The following is an 18,086-nucleotide window of genomic DNA, read 5'->3' on the forward strand; positions in this document are numbered from 1 at the left end:
TTGGAGCTGACCACGGACCGATCGTGGTATTTGTGTTTGGGATCTCCTCGAGCGCCCCACATAGAGAAAAGGCAACTCATGGGGATTTTGCTTTCCTCTTCCTCGGCAGCAGTTTACTCCCATTCTCTTGTGTTAACATGTTAATATTCCTGTGTTATGCTGTCTGCATCTTTTTATGTGGAGTAGGTGGGTTTTGTTTCGGCAGTTTGTGACTGCTTTGCTTGCAGCCTTCTGCCAAGAAAGAAAGTGCAACAAAAATTAAAAAAAAGGAAAAAAAAAAAAAAAAAAAAAGGAGGGAGAGAAAAAGGAAAAAAAAACTACAGAAGGCGTTTGTTGGACGCCTGATGCGCAGGTTAGCTGCCTGCCCTCCCAGGTCAAAGTCAGGATTCTGCCCGAGCGGCGACTCGGCTGCCCGGCCGTGTCCGCTCGCGTCACCAGCGGCGCAGGGTAGCGCCGCACACGACCGGGCGAGCCATCCGACTTTCCACGCTCTCCCCCGGCCCTTCCCTCGTCCCACGCACCAAAAGAAACGGCAACAAAATGCTCCCACACCCGCTGCTCTCTCGAGTCAGGTGTCCCCACCGGCTTACCCCACTCTTTCGCTACCCGTCCTGCCCGCCCCCTACCCGTCCTGCCCGCCCTCCCCTTTGCCGTCTGTGGCGTGTTCTCTCAAATAACAATCTCCTCTCTCAATCTCCTCTCTCTCATTCATCAGATCGCGAAAACCGCGACCCAAATCTCTCTCGAAATCCCTCGATTTCGCCGCTCCCTTCTCCTCCCCCATCAGGCTCGCCTCCTTCCCGAGCTCGATCTCTCGCTCATCTCGTGCCTCCGATTCGATCGGCCATCCGTCCGATCTCGAGGCCGCCTGATCGAGGCGCCCCGCCGTGTCCGGGGTTAGGGTTTCTCTCTCTTCGCGTGTTTATTGGGGAATTTTTTTTGGATCTGCGGATGGATGCGGAGGGGGCGGATCTAGGATTTGGCGGATCGGGGGGTTTCTAGGGTTTGGGCGATTCCAGGAGCTGGCGGAGGAATTGAGGGTGGGGAATTGATGGTTCGCGCCGGAGGAGGGATCGGAACAATCAAAACTGGGGAAGATGCAAGGCTATGCATGGGCGGGAAGGTGAGGAGAGGAAACGGAGGCGGCACATGCGGCCAGTCCCTGCGCCCGGCACAGCAGCATCAGCTCTTCCACCGCCGGCGCGACTAGGCCCCCCACCGACCCCCTCGGCATACGATTCCCTTCAGTCTTCGGTCGATTATTTCATAAAGGTGCCTTCTTATCGTCGATTATTTTTCTTTTTCCTTGTGTTGGTATGCCAATTAAGGAAAAGCGTAGTCCGACCGGGTTTGGATTAGGGAATTTGGTGATTGATGGGTTTTTTGTCTTTGAATTTGTGGGTCTCCGATCGAAGGTCTGGTGTTGATTTTTCGTGCCGTTGATGTGCGCTTCTTCGATTTCCGATTCCGTATGCCTTAATTCTTTGTTTTATCATCTAGATAATTTGAGATTTTTGTGCTTCTGGAATTTTGCGGGGCTTGTATATTTTCTTGCTCTCATCTGCATATATTTGCTTGTTTTTTCAGTTTTTTCCTTCGTGGATTTGTATATCTTGTCATTTCTGGAGCGTTCTCAAACTACGTGTTTTCTCCTTGCATATGATCTCAAGAGAAGGGGTTTTGAGTTTTTTTGAGTTTTGTGTTGCAAAAAACTATAAATAAAGCCATTTGTGTTCATCACAGAGAAGTTTTCATTGAACTTTGCCGGATTGTTGCTGTCCGCTTACAGATAATCTTTTTCAAATACTTATTGTAGTGTTAATTGTGCATGCTCCATTTCCAGGGGAAAACAAGGGGAATTGGAGAAGGGAGACGTTATGCATAAGTCGAATTTAGAAGTGATGACGTATTCCTAGGGATGTATTTTGGCTTGTATGAAATTGCCCTGGAAACTGGTTTACCTCACTACCAGTGTGCGATTGCAACAGGGGGTCGTGGTTGTGTCCTTCATGCAAAAGAAGGATAAGCCTTCCTTTGCATCCGGCAACTGTGGGATCATTCGCTGCTCACTTTGAGATATGTGCAGGTGGATGAATGATGGACTTCAAAGAGCTTTGAGATATATGGTCCTGGGGCGCGAAAGAAGGTGCATCCTTCTTTTGCGTGAGGGATTTAACCACGCGTTCCCTGCAACAGGTGGTTTACAGGTGGATTTTTTGTTTTTTCTTTTTTTTTTTTTGGGGGGGGGAGCAGTTTGTGTGTGTGTGTGTGAAAAATACTATGCCCTCAAATTGCGCTATTTCTCCCAATTATGATTGACAAATAGCGCGATATATGTAGAGTGTTGGATCACAATAAGAACACAATACCATCCTCCTATCAGCTGTTTAGATTTTTTCCAGGTGTTGCGTCCAAAATATTTCGATTGTCGTGGTGCTCTTCTGTCTGTTGAGCTTTTAATTCATGATATAAAGATGCAGAAAATACCTTTTATGCAGCATCCAAGACTGTCATTCTCCTTTCTACATCTAATCTTCCATATTCCAATTTTAGTGGATCTTCCGTAGTACAAGCTTAAGCTGTGGAACCAGAAAGGTAGGCTTCTGTTGGAGTTTTATTGTAAGTGAATTTCTTGCCGAAGTTGCTTTAGTTAGGAGCTTGTGACCCATTTATGGAGAGTTGGGATCATCATGATCATTAATCGCTAGTTGTTCCTTGATCCATTATATAGGCATGTTGAGGCTTGCTTTGTAAGTTACTAAATTCTCTATGTGTATTCTTGACTAATAATGTAATTATCCTTGAGGTTGTTGCTTGCAAGCTGGTTTATTAACTTAAGTCGTGGCCTTTGATTTTGCGAGGTATCTGGTCGTAGACAGGAATAGACCTCCCCCTTCATGATTAGATCATGTATTTTGTTGTCCTCATCCTTTCTCGGTGCTTTTAATTTTCTGTCTACAATAGGGATCAGTTCATACAAAAGATAAATGAAAATACTTTGGTTGATATTCTAATCCTACACCAAGGAATAGATTTTCCGATTTGTGACATGATCATTTTCTAGAACTCCTCACCCTTATGCATTTTCCAACATTTTCGACTGCAATTGGGGATAAATGCATGCAAAAAAAGAGAGAGGTTATTAGGGTGATCTTTTATTCCTACCTCAGATATTGGTAGATTTCTCATTATCTGTTTGAGCATTACTGTCTGGTTCAGTCAATGGTGGCTGCTGTTGCCTAAGTTGCCTTTTTCTTTTCTCTTTTGGAATTCTGAGATGCCAATACTTGCAACTTTTGTGTCTGTATGCTATATTGATGTTTTAATCAAAGCTTGAAATTATAATTTCTAGCACTTTAAGTTTCTTGAGGGTGCGTTACTTGTGGTGGAGTCTTCACATGTATAGGCGGCGGGAGATTTGTGGTAGGAAAGAAGGTTAAGTCTTGCTGTCTGAAATACATCCTTTAAGGAGTCATCATGTGGTCTGTACTGGTAAGTTCTTAAGGGCCAAACAATGACCGATATTAATGAAGCTTAAGCTCTTCTGGGATTGGAATATATTACAACATTGTCCTTTTTTTCTATCTTATCGATAAAGAAAAAAGAGACGATGGACCTGTAATGTTTTTTAAGTCATGTTTTTTTGGGATCTTTTATAATGTTTTTATTTGAGAAAAAGAGATTCATACCCCTCTAATGGTGGAGAGACTTTTGTTCTACTGTGGAGGGTTGGGTTTGAACTCTGCAATGTTGAAATGTTATGTTTGTTTTTAAAATAATGGAAGGGGTCACTTTTTGATGTTATATGGTTATATGTAGTCTTAATTGTTTACTTTTTGATATTTTGGTTGGAAAGAATCAATAAACTATGAGTATCTGAAAGTCTCTATGTTTAGATGATTTTCACAATTATTTTACTTATAAATATGCGAAAGACTTGACTGGAAATAGTGAGAGGGAATATTAAGGGACAGTTTGGGGGCTTGGTTTTGGAAATGATCATGCAGCAAATCAGGTTTTGTAAAACCATATTCCGATAATTGTTTATTACACCCAAAGAAGAGATTTACCGCATTAAGTTTCAAATCTTATATTTATGTATTTTTAATTAATATTCAGTGGCTTATTTACATTTGAAGTTCATTATTCTGTGACATCAGATAATTCTTGACTTTATGCATAGCCTTATGTTTAATTACTAGTTTAATTTGCATTGGTCATCTCTACAGTTTTTTTTTTAAAAATATTTGAGTAAAAAGTTAGGAGAAATTAACACCTTTTGAACTTCAGTATTAGTTGTTCATATTTCTTGTTATATCTGAGTTATTGGACCATGTATTACTACAGAAATTTATGCTATTAACATGGCCTGATGATTGGATAGAAACCCTTTTTGAAATGCTCATTATTGCAGAAACATTAATTTTGTCGAATCTAGTTTGCCCTATAATGTAATAGTACTAGTTGGTAGCATCACAACATTATTTTTGCTTAGAAACTGTATATCTTATTTATATTTAACTTTTTAACAACAAAAAAAGCTAGGATGTATTTATTATAGGGTTGCAGATCCTGGAAATGGCATGGTTGTGCTATTTTTTTTTTCTTTTCAAGAATGACTTGTTCATGGTTGGTTAGTCAATGCTCGTTAAAGCAATTCATTTGATGTATTTTGAATAAGTAATTCTCATATTTGGTTAATCTTTTGGTATTATGCATGACTTAAAATGTTATTCAAATGCACTTTCAGAAAATTAAGGCTTCCATTTTAGAGTAAGTTTTGTTTAAATTTCTTAAAAGATACGCACGCACGCGTGTATGTATATATACCCGTACATTATTCATTACATAAAAACATATGCATGTGCATGTTGTATGTTCTTTAATATATATGCATGCATACATGTATACATGTGTATATACAAGTACATGTGTATATGGACAATGTATTCATATTGATGTATCCATAGCTTTATAATAAATGCATACGCATGTGATGTGTGCATATGTTGTATGTTCATTGGGATAAGATAATTTGTGACATATATGCAGGCATACATGTATACATGGATATATACAAGTATTCATATATACATACAGCATATTTGCATGTGATATGCACATATGTGTATCTTTTTGGTAAAATTTGGAGTATGTAGGACAAAAATAGCTGTTAAATTATTAAATGACAATTTGAGCATGATCTTTCTTTCCCTAGTTATGATGTGCATTAATGTGATAATATCATCGAGTCTACCTGTATCGTGGTGCTAAATTCATTGACAGCTTTGACTTGCTAGGTTGCAAGAACCTTCTAAATTTATGATATAGCCAATTCAGACAGTAATATGTTATTCCTACATGGATATGCTTGGCAGACACCGCCAATCTAGGTTGCAGGAGGGGGAGCGGTATACATCTATATATTAGTCAGATCATTTAATATTTATCTATGCATCTAACGTGTTATTCCAAATGTTATAACTATCATATGTGGGTTCACATCACTTCAATCACCTGAATATGACAATGGTACATTTCTATCGTTGACTCAAGCACTATGCAAAAAGGAAACTAGTTAAATTCTAAAATTTATGTATTTCCAATTGAATGCAATGGATAGACTCCTGCATGACTTTATGTTCTGGTGACTTAGCATCTTGCATTGCAAAAGCTGATTTTATGCCTATTTGACCTCTCATACACTGCAAATTTTGATGATATGCCCGTGCGTAGCATTGGATTCTAGGTCACCATTGTGAGATGTAGTGTTAGGCTTCTTGTCCAACATTGTAACATTGAAACCTGTACGCACCAATACTAATTGAGGGTCTATCTACTTTAGGTGCTAATCATGTGACTAAAATCTTCTTGCATCCTTTCCAGGGTTGTCTGTGTACTTTTAATTTAATAGCCATAATGCATCAGTTATCATCTATGCAGCTTTTTTTTGGATGCTCAAGATTTATCCAGTGATCGTACTGCTTTTGTTGTTACTTTTTAAAATGTGTGCTTGCCTTGCCAAAACAAAACACACTTTCCAAAATGGAAAAAAATCCCTTTAAGAAATTTATTTTGGGATTGTGAGATAATTAAGGAAGCATGCATGATATGCAATGTTAATAGTTATTTTATCAGCCAAAAGAAAATGTTTGCATTTAATCTATTAGTTTATTTATTGTTTTACCATTAGTAATTGGTTCAACTATTGGCTCGACTCGATTCAAAATACTCGGGCTCAAAACTCGACTCGAGATCGATCAATGTTTAATATCTAAACTCCAACTCAACTCGATAAGAAAAGCAATACTTGAGGTCGACTGGACTCGACTCGAATATCAATCGAACCATATTTGAGCTCAAGTTTGAGATTCAATTCATAATTAAAAATATAGTTAAAAGTTAGAAGTTAGGTCAGATTAAAAAATATAAATATTATATTTAGAAGTATTAAATTAATGATATATTGTAAATAAAATAAAATATTGTTAAAAATATATATACTTGATTTAGTTTGTGAGCCTTCGAGCCGAGTATTTTGCTACTCGAGCTTGACTCGAGCTCGGTAATAGTTGAGTCGAGTCGAGCTCAGACCGGAGTCGAGCTCGAGTATCTCGCGCAGCTAGCTCATTTGCATTCCTACACTGAGTATTATATAAAGCTGATTGCGCATGATGACTGATGTTTGGAAGAAGTGTATCTCACTTTAAGTTTTAAGTCCATCCAATGATGCCTTACCATAAATTGTACAGCACAAAACAGACATACAAGCTTGTTGCATATGGTGATATCATACTAGTGTATCTTTTCTCTAGCACTACCTAGGTGCTACGGGACATCAAAATTTTCTTACAATTTCTTTCTCCTGCTTTGCTTATTTTCTTTTGATTGACATATAGATTCATTCTATTATATGTGCATAATAAAAAAGTAGATGATGGTAGATATATATATATATATAGTTAATTGATATCTGATAGTGACAGTAATAACAATTTGAACTCCTGTGTTCTTGTTCTGCCGTTAGGCTGATTTTAATTAGGTTTAAAATGGGTCTGATGATTGTATATGCTAGTGGGCGCATGTGATGCTTGTGGTGCTTGGATGAGATGTATGGACCACCAGATTGGCTCTTTATGCATGGTGAATATTTGTTTAGTTCTCTAGAACTATGTTATGATTATTTTACAGCATTAAGAAGCACATGTTCTTCTTTTATAAGACTTTCTGTAATGTCTCTTTCCTTTTTAGCTTTTTTTATAGATCAAGAGAAATGCAAATGGAATGATTATTTTAAGAAAGGTGAATGCATTTATCAATTCTCATCTTGATATCTTTGGAGGGTATGATAATAATGCAAGTGATTAGATCACTTGTGATCATTCTGAATGGCTAAATAGTCTGTTTCTTTTTTGCTCTATTGATTTTAATTTTTTTTTCTTCCCAAGGAACTGATGCATTTGTAGGATTATTTTTTGATGTTCTTAATGTAATGGTGCTTCTGAGTATTTCACGAATATGGATATGGATATGTCTAGCAACATTTGAGAGATGCTAAAGTTTTTCCCTCATTACAGCAAAATGAATTTACTGTATGACAATGCGAAATCAACAAGAGTCTAGTCTGGTCATTATTTTTGTAGTAGGACATGCATCGCAAATTTTACATCTTACACTGTAAATCTGAAATTGCATTAGCATTTTTTATATAAAAAAATTGCATCTTGAAGTCTTTGTCGTGGATATTCGACTGCAGCATTCTTTCTTTCCTCTTGAATGATATGATAGTGGTGAGACAATAATGTGGTCATGGGCCTGAAATCTTCCTGTGCATGCTTTACAAGTCTGCACTGTTCTGTATGAATTGTTTTTGATGCATTACCTGTCAGGCCTTCAACATTATTGTTAACCTAGGGTTATTCTTGTGCTTACTAACAACAGAAGGTTTAGGTTGAGATGTTGCCTATATAAAATGGCTAAAAATGATGTTTGTTATAAGAAATTTGTTATAAGTAATGATCATGGCCTGTGTTAATTCAGCAGATGTCCTTGGATAAGGAGATTTTGCTGTTGTTTTGTTTGTTCTGAGGTTTATTACTTGGTGGACATCCCTGCTCGAAATGGCTTGGAAAGCCTCACTTCACTTCTTTTTTGAAGCGTGGATTTCCTCTATAAAAATGAGTTTCCAATAACGGACTGTTATTGTTCTGATTTCTTTGCAGTAGTTTTCTAGCAATCAAGAAATTTGCCCCCCATTTGGAAAGGCAAACTGTTTAGTGGTCCGTTTTGATCACCATTTGGGTAGGCCTTGCACCTTGTTGATTTTGGCATGTGGTTGTTGAAGAACATAGGTTTTTCCAAAGGACGCAGAAGATTATTTTTAGGACCCATGTAAGCTATAGACTTTGCTATGATTTGCACGGTGCGGCGACCTTTATTTGTTTGTTTTATTTCATGCATGCCATAAAAGAGATCTATGTGCTTTAGAATAGAGGATTGACGCAGCAGGAAAAGGAAGAAGGGGCGATTTGATCGACGAGGCTATGCTTCGAAGATCAACACACAAATAGAAGAAAACTAGATCGAAGAATTCTTCACTTGGTGAAAGAAATTCTCTTGAAAATTTTTTTTATTAATATCTCAAAGGCTGCCCCTTACAATGTATTACATGCATATTTATAGGACATGATATTCTAACCCTAATTCGGGCATCAAACCCCCTGCAGAATCATATTCGAAATAGTACTCGACAATAAAAAAACATACTGAAATTATTCTATTACAAATATGGAAACATGACAAATTTAATGATGTCCCTAATGAAAAATTATAAGAAAATCTGCCAAAAATTTTTGCTTACTGCAGTTTTCGCCCCCGATTCTGCTGGTTCCTTCGACGCTTGGCATAGTCTAGTTGGTCATATTATTTGTTTGCTGCATCTTGTGCTACATCAAGGATCTTGTGGACTTGGTTTGTATATGTTAGTTGTTCTGTTTTTCTTCTGTCTATCGAAGTAATTCCCCTGCATTGTTGTCTCTTCGGTTATTTCTTTTATATGCTTTTATAGTTGAGTGATTCCAGCATATGCATTGCATTCGCCTGTCAGCATATTGCTTTCTGCTGTCTAGATGGGATGATTAAAGTTGTCAGCTATGGAACTACTCTACTACCATTTCTTTTCTGGTGGCATAAATTACATAAATGAGGAGGTTTCTGGCTAGAACCTTCCTTTTGGTAGATCCATGTTGTGTCTATTTTGCATTTTGTCCTTGATACTTAATCCGTTCCTTTGATCTAGTTATTGGATTATTTTAACAGTAAAAAAGCCAAGAGCTGTTGCAAAAATTATTTTTGGATTAATAATTTAACATGCTGGAAAAAAAATAAAATTGGTTAGTCAATCTTCATTGTAATGTATTGTTTATAAATTGTATTTCAGTCTATGTGCCATTTGATTTAGATATGTCCAACAAACTAATTTTGTTTTGCTAAGCCCCTTGATGAACGACAAATCTATTTTAAGTAGATCAGTACAGATTGCTGACTTTGTATTGCCGCTTTTATTTGCTATATGAAATAAGGGCTGATCTATGGAAATTTTCTAGGTAGTTCGAAGTCAGCTAAATGTTTAGTATGGTGTGGAACTAAATAACCTATATTTATTAGATGGGAAGTTCCTTTAGTTAGAAATTTAATCAAGAATATTTTTATGCACATTTTCTTCATCAACAGTTTTATCCTTCTGCAAGTCATTAAATATGTCAGATATGTGGATTTGTACAAATATGTTTCTTGTGTAACTTGGCATTTGACTTTTTTTAGATGATCTTGTGTGATTAGCATGCATATACATGATGTGTTTTGATTGATTCTTAAAATATAGCTGCTCTATTGTGATGAATCTTTTAAATTTGGAAAGTCAAAATAATTTTTATTTATATTCTGGAAATACTGAAATTTTGAATACCTGTGCAAGCAGCTCTATACTTTGAGTTGTTAATTGATTAATGTAGTTTATTTTGTAATCTATTTTCTTGTTGTTCTCTATTCAACTTTTTATCTTTTGATTTCAATGTCTATTGTTCTTTGTTGTCATTACGTTTCAGCTTAACAAATGGAGGTTACAGTTTTGTTCATGCTATGCATATCCTTTTAGCATGTTCTTGTTGATATGTTTGTTTCCTGTGACATCTTTGTGGGTTAGGACATTACTTCCATTGGCTGCACAATTTCCAACTTCATTTTTTTTAAAATTTATCCTAAATTATGTTTTTGTTGTTGATTGAATGTCCAGAACTGGAATATTCATATTTAATTTATGGATTTTGAGATCATATTAGTTAATATTATGGACTGTCAGAAATTAGTTTAGTAAATCGGCGATATGGCATCCTTATTAAAATTGTTTGGTCTATGTGTGTACATCTAGCTCGCTCAAATATTCTGAAGAATGCCTTTTTTTTCTACCTTCAACTGAGTTTCTTTTGTCCTTGTTTACTTCTGCATATACACTTCCATGAATAGTCTAGTGCTTTAGTTATTCTTTCTTTTTCATTACATCTTCTATCAATTTCTTAATATTTCTGTTGTTTTGTAGGATGGGCGCAAGATTCGAGTTGGTGACTGTGCTCTTTTCCAGGCTGGCAATGCCCCGCCTTTCATTGGAATAATACGCAGGTTTTCAACAGGCAAAGAGGATTATATTAAGTTATATGTAAATTGGCTTTACAGACCTGCCGAAGTAAAGCTTGCCAAAAGCATAACACCTGAAGCTGCACCGAATGAGGTCTTCTACTCATTTCACAAGGACGTGATATCGGCTGCATCATTCCTTCATCCGTGTAAAGTTGCATTTTTACGTAAGGGTGTCGAACTTCCAGCAGGGATTTCGTCATTTGTGTGTAGGCGAGTATATGATATTACAAACAAGTGTTTGTGGTGGCTAACTGATCAGGATTATATCAATGTAAGTGTTGTAGCCTTCTTGCATCTTTCTGCATGTACAAGGTGACAGATACATGCATACATTTGTTCATCTGTACCATTTATATATTAAATGCTAGTTATCGATTTTTCCTCTTCTCGTTATTTTTTTAACCCAGGAGCGGCAGGAAGAAGTAGATCAACTTTTAGATAAAACACGACTAGAGATGCATGCAGCAGTACAGTCGGGCGGGCGTTCACCAAAACCTCTGAATGGTCCGACATCCACACAACAGCCAAAATCTGGTTCAGATAGTGTACAAAATAGTGGCACCTCCTTTCCTTCTCAGTCTAAGGGCAAGAAGAGGGACAGAGGTGATCAGGGTGCCGAGCCCCTTAAACGAGAGCGCTCTGCTAAGACAGAGGATGGTGATTCTGTCAACGTCAAATTTGACAACATGATAAGAACTGAAATTGCCAAAATAACAGAAAAAGGTGGGCTTGTAAACACTGAAGGGGTTGAGAAACTTGTGAATCTCATGCAACTTGATAGAAATGAGAGAAAAATAGACTTGGCTGGTAGGGTAATGCTCGCAGATGTGATTGCGGCCACTGATAAATGTGACTGTCTTGGTAGGTTTGTGCAGCTCAGGGGTGTACCTGTGCTGGATGATTGGCTCCAGGAGGCACACAAAGGTAAAACCGGTGATGGTAACAGTCCCAAGGAAAGTGATAAAGCCACTGAAGAACTACTGCTTGCTCTACTTCGTGCCTTGGATAAGTTGCCTGTAAATCTTAATGCTTTACAGACTTGCAATATTGGCAAGTCTGTGAATCATTTACGAAGTCATAAAAACTCCGAGATCCAGAAGAAGGCTAGGAGTCTTGTTGACACTTGGAAGAAGCGAGTTGATGCAGAAATCAAGATCAGTGATGCGAAATCTGTAGGGTCAAGCCAGGCTGTAGCATGGCCTGTCAAGCCAGGTTTTTCTGAAGTTTCTCATGCAGGTAACAGGCGTGCTGGATCCAGTGAGGTGACTGTAAAAAGCCCTATGAATCAGCCTTTTCCTTGTAAAACTCTGCCCGGCAAGCCTAGCCATGCAGATTCTGTGATGAAGACAACTATGGTTACACCAGGATCTTTAAAATTGCAATCACCTGCCTCGGGGAGTATATCGAAGGATTCAGTTGGCAAAACAGTTGGCGGCAGTGGGACCCAGGAGTCGCCATCGACTGCAGTGAAAGAAGAAAAGAGCAGCAGTTCCAGTCAGTCTCAGAACAATAGCCAATCTTGCTCTAGTGATCATGCAAAAACAATGGGTTCTTCATGGAAGGAGGATGCAAGGAGTTCGACAGCTGGCTCAGTGAATGCTAGCAAGACTTCTGGTGGTTCTTCTCGTCACCGAAGGTCTGGTAATGGGCTTCTGGGAACAAGTAATTCCGGAGTTCAGAAGGAACCTAATTTGGGCAAGCCTGGTTCTCTTAACAGAACTACGACTTTGGAAAAAGCATCACAATCTGGACTGACATGCGAAAAAACTCTTGATGTGCCTGTTACAGATCATGGAAATAGTCACAGGTTGATTGTTAGGCTTCCTAACCCTGGTCGTAGTCCTGCCCGAAGTGGAAGTGGAGGTTCATTTGAGGACCCATCAGTAACAGGTAGCAGAGCGTCATCACCTGGGGCTCTTGATAAACATGAGCATAATGACCGTAAAATGAAACTAAGGAGTGATACTTGTCGGTCTCACATTACCACTGATGCAAATACGGAATCATGGCAGAGCAATGATGTCAAAGAAGGGGTAGTTGGATCTGATGAAGCCGACAGATCACCAGTAGGTGTTCTTGATGAAGAACGCAGGAGTGCGGATGAGACTGGCAAGGTCTCTGATGTTCCAAGAACTGCCTGTTCATCTTCTGGGAATGAAAAAGAGGTTTTCTTATCTGAACCCAGGACAAGGAACTCTTTCAGCTCTATTAATGCATTGATTGAAAGCTGTGCAACATATTCTGAAGCTTGTGCTCCTTTATCGGCTGGGGATGATATCGGAATGAATTTACTTGCTAGTGTGGCTGCTGGGGAAATGTCAAAGTCAGACTTGATTTCTCCCACTGGTTCACCTGGAACTTCACCTGCAAGGGAGGATCCTTGTACTGGTAATAATGAGGCCAAATCAAGACTCTCATGTGATGATGGCATGACCCAAAATCATGCGCAGTCTGATGAAACTGCTGATGTTGACTCCGAGAAGCATGGAAAAAGTGTTGGTTCTGTGTTAGCAAGGGGTGAATTGCAACAGGAAGGCACCGATTTTCCAGTTGATAACAGAACCATCATGCCATTGCAGGATCATAGATTGACAGGCGAGCAAACTGAACAATCTCCTGTTTCCAGTACAGGTTTTCATAGAACTACAGATTCTTTTTTGAAGTCAGAAGGGAAACTTGAGGAAGAGAGAGCTGATAGATGTTATTCTATATCTAGTCCAGCAAATGTGAAGGAGAGTGAGGGTGATGGAGCTTATCCACACCAGGACAAGCGGATGACTAGTGGGCAGGTTACTGACAGCTGCACAGATTGTAAGCCTAAGTTAAGGAACCCATCTGTGGATGAGAGTAAAACCATTGATTGTGCTCGTGAAAAGATTGGAGAGGGCGGCATGTGCGCTTCTGGTGGTGTTTGCAACTCCTTGGCTGATGCTTCTGAGTTTGAAAAGACTACGTCATGCAGAAAATCTGAGATGCTGGTAGTTGAAGAATCTCTATCTTGTCCTCCCATCGACAAAGAACTGCCTGGTGGTGCCACCTTGACAGACCAGCAGCAGCCTCCTGTTGCGGAAAATCATGCAGAGGCTTTAGATAGAAGTGGTGATGATGCCATTGCTTCGTCTGGCGCTGATAAAGTTCTTTGTCCTGAAAATGAGGACGAGTCCAAGACTAAGAAGTCTGATAACTTGGGGGCTGGTAATTTGGACTTTTGTGACAGTGAAAGGAAAGAAAATTCTAGAATTTCTCCTTCAAGCATTGATGAACGAGGTGGATCAACTGTAGTCTCACTTGTCTCTGGCAATGGGGTTGATGGAAACTTAGAAATAAAGGAGCCTATTAAGGTTTCTCCTGCTGATGCTGCCAACAATCAGTCGCCATGCAGTATTCCTCCCCAAGTAACTGAGCCATGTGCAAAGTCTTCTGGTTCTATGATGTCTGGAGCTGATGCTGATGGAAAGGTGGAACTTGCATCTTCTGCAGAGGCTTCTTCATTGGTTGTCACAGCTGAGCCAGATGTTTCAGCTAAGCTTGACTTTGATTTAAATGAAGGCATCCCTGGAGATGATGGGAACCAAGGCGAGCCAGCTACCTCAGCTGCACCAGTATGTTTGTCTGCGGTTAATATGCCTATTCTGTCTCCATTTGCATCTCCCACATTAAATGGATTGCCTGCTCCAATCACTGTCGCTGCTCCAGCGAAGGGACCTTTCGTTCCACCTGAAAACTTATTGAAGACTAAGGCTGAGCCTGGATGGAAAGGTTCAGCTGCCACCAGTGCATTTCGCCCAGCTGAACCGCGAAGGGTTCTTGAGATGCCACTTAGTACTTCTGAGGTCCCAGCATCTGATGCTGCAGGGAAGCAGGGCCGTCCACCTCTGGATATCGATCTGAATGTGCCTGATGAGAGAGTTCTTGAGGACATGGCTTCTCGGAGCCCTGCTCAGACAACAGGATCTGAATCGAGAGTAATTAGCAACTGTGATGCACCCGCCCGAACTGCCGGGGGACTTGATCTTGATTTAAATAGAGTTGATGAAGGTACAGAAAATGGGCAGTTTTTGCCAAGCACCAGCCGTAGGTTAGAAGTGCCATTTTTGCCGGCAAGACCAGCATCTGGAGGATTCTCTAGTGGGGAGGCCAACATACTAAGGGACTTTGATCTAAACAATGGACCAGGACCTGATGAAGTTGGTTCAGAACCTGCACCAAGGAGCCAGCATGTCAAGAACAACAGCAGTATGCCTTTCTTACCTCCAGCAGCAGGAGTCAGATTGAATAATGCTGAATCGGGAAATGTATCTTCTTGGTTTCCTCCAAGTAATTCCTATCCAGCTGTTGCAATACCATCCTTCTTGCCTGATAGAGGGGAGCAGCCTTACTCTATCGTCGCAGCTCCAGGGACCCAGAGGATTTTAGGGTCAGTTACTGGTGGTGGCACGTTTGGAAATGATATTTACAGAGGCCCACTGCTTTCATCATCTCCAGCCATGGCCTTTTCCCCTGCTACAGCATTCCCGTATGCTGGCTTCCCTTTTGGCTCCAGCTTTCCTCTTGCATCAACTTCTTTCTCAGGAGGATCAACAACCTATGTGGATTCATCATCGGGAGGTGCTTCATGCTTTCCTGTCATTTCGTCACAGCTTGTTGGACCAGCTGGTGCAGTCTCTTCTCATTATCCGAGGCCTTATGTGATTAGCCTTCCAGAAAGCAGTACTAGTGGTGGATCTGATAACAGCAGGAAGTGGGCCAGACAAGGTCTTGATCTCAATGCAGGTCCAGGGAGTGCAGATATGGAAGTAAAAGACGACCGATTGCCTTCAGCATCAAGACAACTGGTTGCCACTTCTCAAGCTTTTGTGGAGCAGGCAAGGATGTTCCAGGTGCCAGGTGGGGGGTTGAAGAGGAAGGAACCCGAAGGGGGTTGGGATGCAGACAGATCCAATTACAAGCAACTGTCGCGGCAGTAGGGGGAACTCAGGGCAACCCATTTGTTCGATGAGTTGAGGATCTGGTGAGCGGCCAGCTACTCTGTTTTTCATCATGGTTATGAAAGTCTGATAGTGTATATGGTACATATGTTTTTCTATTCTGGTGCATATGGATGAGGTAGACCTTAATTTGCAGGCACAAGCACATGTGGACTCCCTTTCCTGTATTGCTTTCTCACTACCTTACACACACAATCTCACATGCGTCCTGGTGTTTGCCTCGAGGATGATGTGGAACTCTTTCAGAGGGAATCGAACCTTGCTGTAATTCATGTAAATGTTGAGGTATGATGCCCTGTTAGAAACGATTTTCATGGCTTCAGCAGTTGACTCTTTTTAGCATGTATTGGCATGTTTGCTGGTTTACTAAAGGAGGGTTTATATCGCTGACCTTGGAGGATGGATGGTAAGTGACATTAACTTACTATTTCAATTTTCTGTTCATCATCTCTTCCATTAAAGCCACTGCGACTAAGTGCACCGAGTTTGTCAGAATTGCTTGCTTGCATAATCTCTCCTAGTTGGTTGTATTGCAGCTTAACATGTCCGCCTGCGTTTTCGCTCCAAACAATTGACATTATAATTCTTTATCGGTTGGACAATTAAATATGCCATCTAGGCACCTCTTCGGTGGCACAGGACTCGTCTTCCTTGTATGAATGCCCAGACATGAGCATGTCGTTTGTATTTCTAGTGTTATTGACTGAGCAATAATATTTTCTTACTTCTAAATTTTGTCAAACTTTGTCATCTCAGAAGATTTTGCAGCCAACCATTGTGGTATGAGCTGTAGTTAAAACATGTTTCTTTTAATTGTTGAGTGACAATCACTAGAGCAGAAATCTGAAGATTTTCGGCCCTTTTATTTTATGGCTTACGATGGGTTTTCATGGCAGTTTTGAACGTTGGCTGGCAGTTTTTTTTTAATACTTTATTAGCAAAAACTGTTTGCCCTTTGGGTGCTCGAAGTCTGTAATTTCAGAGAAAGACTATGAGTTCATTTCTCTGCTATTCAGCTTTTTTTTTTTTTCCAGTTCATCGTTCCTAATCTCTGAAAGTACTGGCTCCTGTTCCTGTCTTGCTTGTTATCAATCTTATTGGTCCTGGCATGATCCCTGTTTTAATATTTTGTTGACATATGGTCGGCTTATTTGCGATATGATTCTTGTATATTTTTAAGTATCGCAGTTTTTTATATCCTGAGATCCTGGTTTTAATAAACTTTTTAATTTTTAGTCCCTTGTGTATAGTTGTCTTGATGTACCATCATGGTTCAGAGAAATGAGTGCTGCGATCGTCATTGTAGGGGATCTAGATCGCATGGTTTCGACTGCACAGAGTTGCATGGTGAAGCCGGAATGTTTAGTTAGCTTTATTTTTAATTATCCCCTTTTTGTGTATTATTTCTGTTGCAATGTAGGACGGAAAATGGTTGCACTATCGGTGGTCTTTTAAGTCAGTGATCTGTAGACATCTGGGATTGTGAACGTGAAAATAAGCTGTATGTATCCTTGAAACCCTGGCCCCAACTGTGCCACGAGTTATGCGCTTCACAACTTGGTCTTTTGATGGTGATGATTGTTGAATTTGCATATGTAATGTTCGATGTGGTAGTGGAACCATTCGTTTACCCTAAGCATTCAACATTTGTGTGGTATCATTTATCTGCTACAGTCGATTATGGGAATAAAAGGTCGAACCTTCCACCGAAGAGCTGAAGGAATCAACATCAGTTTATATTCGCCGGTTCCCTTCTGTCGTGCTGAACAATCACCGGTCAGCAATCATAGTACTGCTTTATGAGGGAGATCTGGCGAAGCCAGTGGGAGTTGGAGGAGCTGAACGTGGGTCGGTTTTAAAAACAAGCAATGGGATTATTATATGTACAAGCACCGAGCGACATAATGGGGAGTAGCGCCCCTCCGGGGCGTTTGAACTTCCCCCATTCTGGACAAAGTAGGGAGCTCAGGACGTGATCTGGAGTGCAGAAATCAAAAGAACTGGAAGTGTTCGGAGTCCGCGCTTAAGATAATATCGAATAAAGAATCATCCACTTGGGCACACGCAGTGTTCGACCAAAGGCTACGCTGGATTTATTGGCCTCCAGACAGGGCCTAATTGACACACTGAGCCGTAGTTATCTTCACAGCTGTACGTCTGATATTTGGACGCGAACGCTTGTTTGACCAATGGCCCAGAACTCCCAGCTGCCAGTTTGCCGCAATCATCAACCCTTTTACCTTAAAAGACCCACGCACGTGAAGGGAAAGGAATCCAGGGAGGCCAGAAAGATGGGGTTGAAACGAAGCCCAAGACCTTCCCCCACGGGCAACGTCCGTCTGACTCCGCTGCGGTCCCCCCTCGATCGCACAAGATGTGACCCCAATGATAACGACCCAATAC

The 18,086-nt window shown here is 40.2% G+C and overlaps 1 protein-coding gene across 2 annotated transcripts; it reads left to right on the plus strand.

Moving 5' to 3' along the window:
* Positions 1-515: 515 nt before the first annotated feature.
* Positions 516-16,415, plus strand: LOC103719165 (uncharacterized). Of its 2 annotated transcripts, none has more exons than XM_008808275.4 (4): positions 516-1,272; positions 10,598-10,966; positions 11,103-15,706; positions 15,820-16,415. In XM_008808275.4, exons 1-3 carry the CDS (start codon positions 1,108-1,110, stop codon positions 15,660-15,662), a joined length of 5,094 nt encoding a protein of 1,697 aa, XP_008806497.3. In that variant the 5' UTR covers positions 516-1,107; the 3' UTR covers positions 15,663-15,706; positions 15,820-16,415. The 2 variants fall into 2 exon arrangements, with proteins under 2 accessions (XP_008806497.3, XP_088572230.1); XM_088716104.2 differs by lacking the exon at positions 516-1,272 and adding an exon at positions 1,908-7,143.
* The last annotated feature ends 1,671 nt before the right edge of the window (positions 16,416-18,086 follow it).

The sequence above is a fragment of the Phoenix dactylifera genome, chromosome 2 (genome assembly GCF_051530095.1).
Source record: "Phoenix dactylifera cultivar Ajwa chromosome 2, Ajwa_hap1_PhDact_Kaust_v1.1, whole genome shotgun sequence".
Lineage (NCBI taxonomy): Eukaryota > Viridiplantae > Streptophyta > Magnoliopsida > Arecales > Arecaceae > Phoenix > Phoenix dactylifera.